Source organism: Bos javanicus, chromosome 5, assembly GCF_032452875.1.
Source record: "Bos javanicus breed banteng chromosome 5, ARS-OSU_banteng_1.0, whole genome shotgun sequence".
NCBI lineage: Eukaryota > Metazoa > Chordata > Mammalia > Artiodactyla > Bovidae > Bos > Bos javanicus.
In genome coordinates this window covers 114,550,306-114,562,799 of record NC_083872.1, presented here as the reverse complement: position 1 = coordinate 114,562,799, position 12,494 = coordinate 114,550,306, and the positions used below count along the sequence as shown (strand labels likewise).

General features: G+C 56.2%; 1 protein-coding gene across 2 annotated transcripts in view; it reads left to right on the top strand.

Annotated features, from left to right (window-relative positions):
- The first annotated feature begins 3,106 nt into the window (after positions 1 to 3,106).
- Positions 3,107 to 12,494, top strand: part of SCUBE1 (signal peptide, CUB domain and EGF like domain containing 1) — a 128,618-nt gene continuing 119,230 nt past the window's right edge. The window contains exons 1-2 of one of the 2 annotated variants that reach the window (XM_061418784.1): positions 3,107 to 3,221; positions 7,232 to 7,366. In XM_061418784.1, coding sequence (XP_061274768.1) covers positions 3,134 to 3,221; positions 7,232 to 7,366 — 223 coding nt within the window. In that variant the 5' untranslated portion in view covers positions 3,107 to 3,133. The remainder of the gene's footprint in view (positions 3,222 to 7,231; positions 7,367 to 12,494) is intronic. The other variant, XM_061418785.1, reaches the window with a different exon arrangement.

Here is a 12,494-nt window from a genome sequence, read left to right as displayed (position 1 = left end):
CCTTCAGGAACCCCCAGGCTGGGAGGCGACAAATATGAAACCCAGGGTGAGCTGGACTCTGATGGGAAAGCGGCAGTGCCTGTTGGATCCCAGAGGAGGACCTACCCCCTGCTTGAGGGTGGGGGTGGGGCAGAAGAAGAGGGGTGAGCCTTGTGAAGATCAAGGGTGATCCTGGCAGAGACTGAGAGCTGTGAACACAGGATGCCTGTGGGGCCCTCTTTGCATTGGTTTGTTGAGGAGAGGACCACTGGGGAGGGCAAAGGGTGCGTTGTGAGCCCCACAGAGTGTTCAGCGTTGCTTGGTAGGCAACAGGGAGCCATGGAGTGTTCCCTCCCAAGGCGACTGTCTCATCCATGTCCAGGCCTCACTCGCCCAGCTCAGTTTCTAGATGAGAAACTAGTATCTAGTTTCAAGATACCCCTTGCTGGAGTCCAGACAAACGGGATCTCACCCCACCAGCTGCCCAGGCACCACCGTCTCTGTGAGCAGCTGGCTTCTGTGTCACCAACAGCCTTGTGCAGCGCTTTACAGTTTGTGAGATGCATTGAGAACACTCACTCCTAGGTCCCCACCTTCTCCCGCTGACCTTGCACACAGCCTTGTCCATCGCAGAAATCTCCTCCTCACCCTTGGTGCCCAATTCTAGGGTCCTGTGCCCCGGGAGGCCTCCCTGACCACCCCTGTGCCAGAACCAACCACCTCTTTCTCTGCCATGTCCTTGAGTGCATTTGTGGGGGACTTAGGAGTGTGTCTCCTCTCCAGCCCTCTCTGCTTCCTGACTCCTCTGCACAGACCATCATCTCTTGGAAGGAATGACTTTTTCTCTGCACACTCTGGCGAGGCTAGCTGGGGACAGGACTTGGTGTCACTGAGAGCTGCCTCTGGGTTCTGGGAGGGCCACAGCCTAACAGGCCACCATCCTGCCTCCATTGCCTCCTTGATTTGGGACGACGGAGCCCAAAATAAGAACCCCCTGCTACCATCAAGCTTGGGGGGCACCGGGCCAGGGATGAGGGGCTGCTGTTGAAGAAGCCCATTAAAAAGCATTGTTTCTAGTCGGTTCGAGCCCCTGAAAGGACCTGCCCTCCCGCCCCAACTCACCTTTGTTACTCTGCTATCTAATGCACAGGACAGTGTGCATCATGCAGAAACCTATGTTCTGAGGGTGTGTCTCCTCCAGAAACCCAAAGCCACGCAAGGGCAAAATAAAGCCTGGTAACAGGGTCTCCCAAATTAAACCACCGGCCAGCACAACCATACACAATATGTCAAGTGTGATGGGGGAGAGGGCTAACCCTCTCTGGTCCCCCCGTGTGGGGACCCCTTGCCTCAGCCCCCAGGCTAGTGCCCCAGGCTGTCCGTGATACGAGGTCAGACAGGGAGCAAAGGTGGCTGGACACCGATTTAACTTCCAGGGCTGTGGAGACTGCCTCCAGAAGGTTGTGGGAGTGTGTGTGCAGTCACCCATTTGTGTGTGAGAGGTTGCATGTTTAAAGTGTGGGATTGTGTGCGAGGGTGTTGGTGAGGATGTATATGAGTGCGAGAGCCTGTATGCCTGAGGGGGTGTGTTGGAGGGTGTACCTGCGTGTGTGGGTGTGTTGGGGGGCAGGGAAGGGAGCCAATGTGGAGAGGAAACTTGGGTGTGTACTGGCGCAAGCAGAGTGGGCAAAAAGAGGGAAGTCTTGTCTTTCAGTAGACCTGGAGAGCAGGAGACGAAAAAAGAAGCTCTTATTGGTGGTTGTCAAGGAGATGGGCCTTGGGGTTTGCTGAACTTTCTTGCCTTCAAGCGTCCTGCCTGGGGCTGAGAAGGGCCATTTATTTCCAACTTTGCCCGCTAGGCAGGGGGTCTTGGATCCAGGTCTCAAAGGAGTCAGGTGTAGACCCCAGGCCCCGCCAGAGCAACTCTTGGGTGGAATGACCCGACTGCTTGGTCTTCCCACCCCCAGCCCACCATCCCGCGGGACCTTGCATTCTGGGGGCGGGGGCTCATCAAACTTTGCTGTGTAAGACATCAGCCTTGAGACAAGCTGCGGCAGCCAAGACTGACCGCGAGGCAGACACAGAATCTTCGCCGCGCCCCCTTGCAGACACGGATCCCGCGGTTGTCCTAGGACAAGCGCATTTATAGGCCATTGTCTTTTGGGGAGTGGTAAAAAGTTGGTTTGTTTTGAACGTAAATGTGAAAACGATCTTCAGAAGGTTTTCCTGCCTGTCTTCTTCACGGCTGCCTTGCCAGTGCTGGGCACACAGTGAAAGTAAAGTCGCTCAAGTCGTGTCGGACTCTTTGTGACCCCATGGACTGTTAGCTTAGACCCCATGGACTGTTAGCTTACTAGGCTCCTCTGTCCATTGGATTCTCCAGGCAAGAATACTGGAGTGGGTTGCCATTTCCTCCTCCAGGGGAATCTTCCTGACCCAGGGATCGAACCCTGGTCTCCCGCATTGTAGGCAGCCGCTTTTACCGTCGGAGCTACCAGGGAAGTTGCACACAGTAGGTGCTCAATAAACACTTACGAAATGGATGAAAGAGCAATTCTGCTTCGAGCGGTCTGCGTTTCTTTCGATACAAATGGATGCCTCCGGGGCCTTTCTCGACCTCCAGAGCCGGTGGGCAGGCCCCCTCCTCTCCCTAGAGTGTGTGTGTGTGCGTGTGTGTGTGTGTGTGTACGCGCGCGCGCGCGCGAGCGTGCTGGTGGATGGGTGCTGCCCCCTAAGGAGCGGCCACCCTCGACGGACAGGGCGGGACGTAGGAGCAGGGGGCAGAGGGAGGGAGCAGCCTCAGAGGTGGCTCCGGCCCGGCCTAGACCGTGCGCCCGGCGGCCGGTCGATCGGGGCCCCTAGCCCCCACCTGCCGCCGGCAGGGAGAGGAGGGAGACGCCCCCGGACTCCCGCCCCTCCCCCCAGGCCGGCGGCCGGCGCCCATTGGGTGGTGGCGCGTGGAGCCCCGCCCCCGGCGGCAGCGGGCCAATGAGCGCGCGGCTGTCACCTCATCAGTCGCGCCGGCTCGGAGGCCGGGAGCCGGAGCGCTGGCCTCGGAGCCTGCAGCTGGGAGCGCTCGGCGAGCGGCCGGTCGGTGGGGGTCCCCGCGCCCCGCACGCCCCGCACGCCCGGCCCGGCCCGGCCCGCAGTGAGCATGGGCGCGGCGGCCGTGCGCTGGCACTTGTGTGTGCTGCTCGCCCTGGGCGCGCGCGGGCGGCTGGCGGGGGGCAGCGGGCTCCCAGGTAAGCCCCGACCCGGTGGGCGGCGAGGTCCCGGGCGGGCCCCCAGCCACGCGCCGTCGGGAGGGCTGCAGCCCCGCCCTGACTCTGCAAAGTAACTTCTGGGGCCGGCCGCGGAGCGCCCCCTCCGCGCTGCCCGGGCCGGCCCGGGGGCTCCCAGAGCGCAGCGGGGCCGAAGCAGGGAAGGCGGGTGGCCGAGGCCCCGGGGGAGCTGGGGCGGGGGGTGGTGTGTGAGGGCTGGAGGAAGAAAGAAAGCACGACGGCCCGCCGAGGGGCTCCGCCGCCAGCCCCGGCGCACCGCCCAAGGGCGGGAGGGAGTGGGGACCCCCACCCCAGCCGGACGGGAGCTCCCCCCTTCCCAGGGAAGAAGGGAGGCTGGGAGGGGAGACCCCCGAGGAGGGGAGCAAGGGAAAGAGGACTGACCCCGAGAGAAAGAGAAGGAGGATGTGGGAGACGGAGAGACAGACGGACAGAGACGGAGGTACACAAAAGGACGCAGGGAACAAAATCCCGGAGAAAGACGGACTGAAAGAGTAGAGACCAGAAAGACCGAAGCAGGCAAGGAGGAAACCCAAGGGAGTAGGCAGGAGGCAGATGAGCATCTGGAAGGAAAAAGATCAAAAGAGGGAGATGTGAAGGCGGGCGGGAGGAAGGGATGGGAAGAGAGGGAAAGAGAGGTGCAGCCAGGGGGGCGCAGGAGAAAGGGGGGAGGGCGGGGGAGGGGGGAGGGAGCCAGCCAGACCGAGGGAAGGAGGGAAGGATGAGATGGCTGGAAAGCGGTGGACAGATGAACAGACACGGAGGAAAGGAGAAGCTTGGAGCCAGAGGGCGGGGAGATGGAACACCCTAAGGGGGTCCACCAGAGACAGGCAGGAGACTGGGGGTTGCCGGTGGGTAGGTGGGCAGGCAGCAGAGGTGAGGTCGGGGTTCCCCACGGATTTCAAGGGACCTGGGCACACCCCATCCCCTCCTGCTCTCTCTGGTGTCTTCCACAAAGCTGAAGACACATTCTCCCCTCCCACGTCTGACCCTGTCCCTCAGAGGAGCTTCCCTTCTTTCGGTCCTCCGAGAGAAGAGACCCTGCCTCGCTCTCCCCGGCTGCACCATGGTCCCCTGGCTGCGCCCGCTGCCCGGATCCCTGAGGTCTGTGTCTGGCAGCAGGAAGTCTATTCCTGGGAGTTAACCCTTGAGTGAGGATGCCGGGCCATTGAAACTATTCCACAATTGAAGCCAAGCTGTTTTCTCCCCCTGTGGCCCCAAGGGAAACTGGGGCCCACTGCCACACCCCCACCGTCTGTGGGTATCTCTCCTGGTTCCTTCAGCCCCGTTGGATTGCTCCTGTATGTGCCTGTCTTCCTCTCTCTGTCTGTCTGCTTGTATCTGTCTGCACCCCCATCCAAGCCTTGTGCTGCTCTAAGACAACTCGTGTCAGAGCGAGCACCTGTGATGGGAGGGGAGGGCTGTGCTGGGCTGTCCAGGCCAGGACTGGGGCCAGGGAAATTGCAGGAGCCCCTGGGCTGTGTGCCCTCTCCCTCTCCTCCAACTTGCCTGCCCTCTCCCCAGCCCCCACCTAAAGACATGTTTCAAAAGTGTGTTGGGAGACTTCCCTGGCGATCCAGTGGTTAAGGCTCTGCACTTCCAATGCTGGGATTGAGTTCAATCCCTGATCCCTCTTGAGGGAACTAATATCCCGCATGCTACAGGGCACGACCCCCCCCCCCAAATAAAGGGTTTTTTTAAAAAAAAAAAAAAACTACAATTAAAAAAAAAATTGTGTTGGGAGGTGCCTCTACTGCCCCTTGGCTAACATCCATCCATTTTCATCCCACGAGGACGCCTGCCTAGGTGTGAGATTGGGGGCACGGGGACCTCAGAGCCCCAGGGAGTTTGACCCCTGAGAAGTGGGAAGAGCTGTAAGTGTGGCCCATTGCCCCGTCTGGCCGTGTCTTAGAAGTGGCCCTGGTCCTCTCCCCTGGAACGTGCAGATCTCTGGTCTCTGGCTTCCTGCCCTTGAGGCTATGCCACCCCTCTCGGGGTTCCCGCTGTGGTCACTTCTCCAGAAGGGGATGGTCCACTGGCCTGATGTTCCTCCTGGCCCCTGGCTGTCTAATGACTGGCTTTGGTCTATGCTGACTGCCTCCTGGCCCCTGATCCACCATCCTTAGGGCAGCTGTAGAGGGTGGGCTGTTGACCTGAGCAGATACAACCATTCTGAGAAAGGATGCCACCTGCTCTGTGTGTGTGTGTGTGTGTGTGTGTGTAGGGACATGATTCTGTTGTATTTCTTTTTGATGCCTCCCTTTAGGGGCAGGCTGGAACCTTGGGGAGGAACAGTCCTGGAGGGAAGTGGTTCTCTTAGAGAGGTCTCCCCATGCAGATTTAGAACCCAGATGCCAGCCAGAGCAGTAATTCAGAGTGGACATTCTTGAGGGGCAGACGGGCTAGGGTGAAGCAGAAGCATGAAGAGAGGAGGGCATTCCAGGAGTTCCCCAGGCTTGCCCCCGGGTGATGGCCCTCGCCATAGCTACTGAGAGTTCCTTGTGCTCCCCTCTGGGTCCTTCTGTCTGTCTGTCACCCATCTGTACTCTATTCATAGCTGACTGGAAGCAACATGTCATGTGGGAAAGTCCTGGACCTGCTTATCCTGAGTCAGAGTCCAGTCTCTGCTCCTAATGAGCTCCTGACCGTCGGCAGACTTCTCTGGGCCTCAGTTTCCTCATTTATAACCTGAGGAATGAACCTAGATTATAGCTAAGGTTCTTCTGGCTGCATTATCCTGTGCTCTGAGGGCCTTCCTGCTGCCTGAGCTGTGTGTGTGTGTGAGAGAGAGAGAAGTGTATATACAGATGCACAGAATCTATTTTACATTATTTGCCCAACAGCGATTCCAGACTGATGGTGTATATGGAGGGAAGGCGGTGGGGAGTGCCAGGAACCCTCATAACCTAAACTTAACTTGAGTTTGAAAGTCAGAGTATGAGAACCAGGTTCAAACCTAGATTTCCGAGGTGGAGAAGAGAGAGAACAGGGAGACTGGATGCATCCGTGAGCCAGGTTAGCCCAACTGACAGAATGGGTCCACCGCTGGAATGCTCTAGTCTGGTGGCATGGAGGCCAGGGGAAGAATCCTTTAGGGACTTCCCTGGTGGTCCAGTGGCCAAGACTCTGGGCTCCCAACGTAGGGGGCCCAGGTTTGATCCCCATCAGGGAATTAGATCCCCCATGCCTCAACTGAAGATCCCACGTGCTAAATGAAGTTCAAAGATCCCGTGTGCCACTGCTAAGACCCGGCGCTGCCAAATAAATAATTGTTTTTTTTTTAGAAAAGAATCCTTTATTTCACATCCTAGGGGCTAGGTGGGGCCCATGTTTCAGATCTGCCTCTGTTTCCCCATCTGTGACCCAAAGGGGATGGATTTAAATTCCTCTGAGGACCCTTCTGGCTCTAAATTCTAGAATAAGGAGGGTGGAGGAGGGTTGGAGAGATGCTTGTGGGGAGAGCAAGACATGCAGAGAGACGCTTTTCCTCTCTATGTTCCTAAAGTGAAAAGTGAAAGTTGCTCAATCATGTCCAACTCTGTGACCCCATGGACTATACAGTCCATGGACTTCTCCAGGCCAGAATAGTGGAGTGGGGAGACTTTCCCTTCTGCAGGGGATCTTCCCAACCCAGGGATCAAACCCAGGTCTCCTGCATTGCAGTCGGATTCTTTACCAGATGAGCCACCAGGGAAGTCCTATGTTCCTAAGCCTCCGCTTTCTCAGCTTTGTAATGGGAACGATAACTCTACCTAATGGAATTGTTGTGAAAATAAACAAGACTGGCACCTGGCACAGAGCAGCCGCCCCAAAGATGCTACCAGTCACCACCTGTCACTCCAGGTGGTCGTGTGACAGCTCTTCCTGTTAATTACCCTAGGGACCATGGTGGGGCGGGAGGCAAAAGGAACTCCCTGCCCCGCACTGGCTGCCCACGTCCCGGCCACACCTCACCCGTTGTTCCCCCACCCCAGCAGGGGCCGTCGACGTGGACGAGTGCTCGGAGGGCACGGACGACTGCCACATTGATGCCATCTGCCAGAACACGCCCAAGTCCTACAAATGCCTCTGCAAGCCAGGCTACAAGGGGGAAGGCCGGCAGTGTGAAGGTGAGCCCGGCTCAGCCCTCGGGCCAGACCCACAGCCCCCATGGCCCTTGCGGGTGGCCTCGGTCAGCCCTGGCAGGGAGGCTGCAGGCTGCCCTGGAACCTGGGCTGCTTCCTTTGGAGGTCGAGGAGTATTTAACTCTCCTTGAGTTTGAAACTTTTGGAGTTTCTATTTAATAAGAAATTGAGGTGGAGCACTGGATGGTGTATTTGTCCATCTGTCCCTGACTGGATGTATATGGGGTAGAGGCCTGGGGTGACCCCCAAGGTGGTTGTTGCTCAGTCGCCAGGTCATGTCGGACATTTCGCGACCCCGTGGACTGCAGCACGCCAGGCCTCTCCCGGTCCCTCGCCATCTCCCGGAGTTTGCCCAATTCATGTCCATCGAGTCGGTGATACCATCCAACCATCTCATCCTCTGTCACCCCCCATTCTCTCTGGAGGAGGGAATGGCAAACCCTCCAGTATACTAGCTGTGAGAACCCCATGAACTGTAGACCCCAAGCTCCCTAGTTTCAAATCCAAAGCTACCTGTATATCCTGTGTAGCTTCCCCAAGGGAGCTTCGCAGGAGCAGCCACAGCGCGTGTGGGGTTGGCTCAGGTCTCCTGCGTCGATGATACGAGCGTGGGCAGAGACTGGTGTTGTCTGTCTATCTAGCCTTCCTTCCCGGCACCTGGGATGCTGGTTTGAGCATATGGCCCTAGAAACCCGGCAGGCTGAAAGTCAGAGGCAAGAACACTCTTCACTGTCTTTGGAGGGGACTTCCCAAGGACAGAACCTTTGGGAGCATTTGTCCAAGAGGGTCTCTGATCATTCTGTCTCCAAGGGTCTGGCACACGACCCAGCATCGGGGGGCCAGAGACGGCTCTCTTCCAAGACTGATGTACAGCCCTGGTTGAGAATCAGGATCCAAGGCTTCCCTGTCTGTCCCCGCTTCACAGATGAGGAAAACTGAGGCTCTATTGGAGAAGTCACTTCTGCAAGGTCCCCCCCCAAACCCTGTTTCACAAGGGCACGGCTGCGACTCATACCCAGGCCCCTTAATTCCTGCCCAAAGCTCTCTGTCATCTCATTGTCTTCTCCCTGAGCCCTGCCAGCTTCCATTTTCAAAACCTGAGACTTGTACTAGGTAAGCAAGGTGGGTGCCTGCTCCTAGGTTTTTATAGGAGCTGGGTTTTGTAGGGAACACGCTGTGCCTCCTCAGGACGCCGGTATTGTTTATCCATCTCATTTGTTGGGCATCTACTTAAGGCTGAGTGCCAGATAGATGACCCTGTCCTGGATCATGCCCGGTTTGGCCACAGCCCTGGCCTTGCTTGAGGTCCAGAAGCCAGAGCGGGGAGCTGGCGCCTATCCACAGACCTCTGGAAGGAGGCCAGGCTGGAGGCAGATAGAGCAGGCTGGCTGCTATTAGGCCTGGGCATGAGCTTGGTGGTTCTGGCTGGCACATGTGAGACGCTGTTTTCTTCTTATCTTTTGCTCTGCCCTCTGGCTGGGGGGTTCCCAAGGTGACCCCTGTATCCGCCAGTTGAAGCCGCTGACCCAGCCTGTTCCTCCTCCAGCCCAGCTCCTGAGGTGGCCCACCCCCGCCCCCCGCTGTCCCTTGCCCAGGATGCCCACGTTTTGTGCCCTACGTGTTGCCCTGAAGTCCTGCAGAGTCCAGAATAGCTTCCCACTCTGCTTGGGTGGAACCCCCCAGGGTGGGGGTCCCGGTCACTGGCTCTGGGGGCCTGATGGCCCCAGTATGAGGATAAAAGAGAACAAAGCTGTGAGTGTGCTTCAGTCTCTCCAGCCTGGCTCTGGCCTCTGGCCTCATCTGAAGCTCGGATGCCCTTGTGCCCTGGCCACACATACACACACCAGGCCAGTCGTGTTTCTGAGACCCAGCTCAGATGTTTCCCCTTCATGGAGCTCCTTTCCCTCCTTTTATGCCCTGGCTAACTCCTCATCTGTCTTAAGACCTCCTGAAGACTGAATGAAATCATCAGCTCTCCCCAGCCTTTCTGGCACCAGGGCCCGGTTTCCTGGAAGACAGTTCTTCCACGGACAGGGAGGGATGATTTTGGGATGATTCAAACGCATTGCAGTTATTGTGCACTTTGCTTCTATCATTATTACATCACCTTCACCTGCGGTCATCAGGCATTTGATCCCGGAGGTTGGAGACCCCTGGGGTAGGGTACCAGAGCCCTGGCAGCCTCAGTGTCTGGTTGACAGTGGGTACTCAGCATACAGTAGGCGCTCAGCACCCAGGGGGTAGTACTGTTACCCATGTCATTGTCAGCATTGTTATCTGCTCCCATCGTCATCATCAAAGCTCTGTCGTGTACCATTTGTTGGTTTCCATGGTGTAAATGGGGGCTTCCCAGGTGGCGCTAGTGGTAAAGAACCCACCTGCCAAAGCAGGAGGCATAAGAGACACAGATTCGATCCCTGAGTCAGGAAGATCCCTTGGAGGAGGAAATGGTAACCCGCTCCAGTAATCTTGCCTGGGTTAAGATTAATCCCATGGACAGAGGAGCCTCTAGGGCTACAGGCCATGGGGTCCCAAAGAGTCAGACATGCCCAGAATGATTTAGCGTGCACTAAACCTCAGGCGCGGCAGACCGTTTGCTGGCACCTTCTCCTGTAGCAGACGTCAATCAAACCTGCTTTCCCTCCCTGGGCCCCTTCATCTGCAGGTCCTGAGCTGGTGTGGGGTTTGCAGAGGCTGGTGTTGGAGTTTGGGAAGAAATGAGTTCCCTTGTCCTAGAGATCTGAAAGGTTTTGCTGTTTACTGTGGTAAACAGAGAGGACAGGGTCTTAGCAGGCCCAGAGAAGGCGCCTTCCACAGCCTCCCTCACTCTTCACAGGAAGAGGTCAGCCTGTGACCGCGCCCTGCCTCCCAAGTGGGGCCAACTGAGCTCCATAACTGTTGCCTTGAAACTCCTGCTGCCGGAGGAAAACCCTTTAGCAAACCCGGTGCCCGAAGCAAGCAGATCCCCCCATTCCGGGGATGGCTTCTCACCACGCGTTCAAGGCCATCTTGCCACGTGCTCACGTGCACATGTGATGATGGCGGTGTATCTGCACACGCAGCCGCGGTGTGTCCGGGGAGCAGCCTGGGGCCACATGTGGTCAGCTTACCGCCGGCAGGGGGCTTGCTGTAGGCAGACTGAGGGGTCTCAGACAGCTGGGAAAGACCCTGAGCAAGGCTGAGGATAAACCAGTGTTTTCTCGATGGTTCTCATCTGACAGTGTCTGAAGTCACTCGAGGTGAGTTCACGGACATGCAGAGTTGGAATGAGCTTTAAAGGGCCTCTAAGGCAGCCCCCGAGTTTTATAGATGACTGCCCCTCTTTGTTGGCTTTGCCAGCCCCACAAAACCTCTGTTTAGCCCACTTCACTCTGGCTTAATGGTTCCCAGGTCTCCTCCTGGAATGTGGGCTCCTCAAGGTCAGGGTCTGTTACCTTTCAGCTCTGATGCCTAGAACCCAACACCAGGCCTGGCACAGGGATTGGGAGACATCTGTTGGGTGAATTGGTGGATGGATGAGTTGCAGCGGTCACCTCCTCCAGGAAGCCTTCCCTGCTGCCCCAAACAGGTCAGCTGTCACCAATGAGCATCACTCCTTTGGAGTTCCTGTCACACGGGGTTGCCATGACCTGTGTGACTTCACTTAGGGTTGGGCCTAGAGCTGGCACTGGTGGATGAGGTGAATGACTATTGCCCATGTCTGAGGGGTATCAAGAAAGGTCTCCTAGAGCCTCCCACACTTTGAAGGTTTTACGGATGAGGAAGCCAAGTCTGGAAAGGGGTGAGGTCTAGTCCACGGATGTCTGCTGGGACCAGTGGCAGAATTAGGTTGAGGAGTTGGGGCCCAGGAAGGTTAGTCTCTCACCAGGTCACCCAGCTGAGGGACAGAAGGGCCTAGACTATGATCCCGGTCAGCCATGAGGTCCCAGCAGTGGCCCAGGCCCCCAACAGCCTTAGCTATGGAGTGTCAGGGGGCCTCAGAGACCTTTTCACACCTCCCCTTGCCTCCGTCAGCTCTTCTGAGCCAGGCCTCATGCCTGGGCCGCTGGAGACATTCCTCAGCTAGCTGACCATTTTGAATGCGGTCGTTCTCTATATCTTTTCCTCCCTAACTTCCCCCAGCATCACTGTCCTTTTATAGGCCCTCCAGTTTGCCGGCTCCTTCCCACCCCAGGGCCTTTGCACATTCTGTCTCCCCATCCTTCTTCATTTAGCTAAGCTGCTGCATTCCCCACCCCCACCAGGCACGCTGTGCATGGACCTTCAGGGAGCTGCCAGGGCCAGCCCTGTGCTGGCCTCCTGGTCTGAATTAGTCGGGCCTGTTTGTACTCTTTCTGTCGAGGGGGCAGGCCGGGGGTGAGGAGGGGGCATTTCAGTCCCTTTAAATGCTTCAACTCATTTAACTTTAATTGCTTTGTTTTCATAGACATGTGCTAAGGAAAAGGACCAAATTATAGCTTGAATTGGGTCTTGCTAATCTTAATGAAAAGCTCTCATTTATAATCAGGACCAGGTCCCAAACGTGGAGCGAACCACCCTCAAATGGCTTGTTTAAATAACTGAGACCCTCCTGATCATCACTGTTTAGTCTGCAACAGCAGTGCACATCGCCCCTTCTACGTGTACTTAATTTCTTAAACCATTTATTCAAGTGCTTTCTTCCACTTGCAAGTTCCAACTCGGACCTTTTCCAAAACGTCATAATTAAAACTCTTGGGGGAAATAGCTTTTTGTTTTGGCCACAGTATATCAAATATATTACTATTTTCCGTTTTCTGTGAAAAGGAAAAAAATGACAGCCTTATGGGCATCGGAGATCACAAAATTAGCATGTAAGTAATGCATGTAAATAGTCACTTCCTGAATTTTATATCCCCGGGGCCTACTTGTCAGTCACCGAAGTTAGGTAGATTACAGGCCATGCTATTAAGTGTTTTAACAAAACTCTTAATAACACACCCAGTGATCCATTTAGTTTAACATCAGGAAAAAAAAAAAAAAAAACCTTGAGACCAATTGGCCTTCTGAGGAAATAATGTCTATGACCTTATTAAATCATTTTCATCATTATTACACTCTTTACTGAAACTCCAGATACAATTCTGCTTTTTTG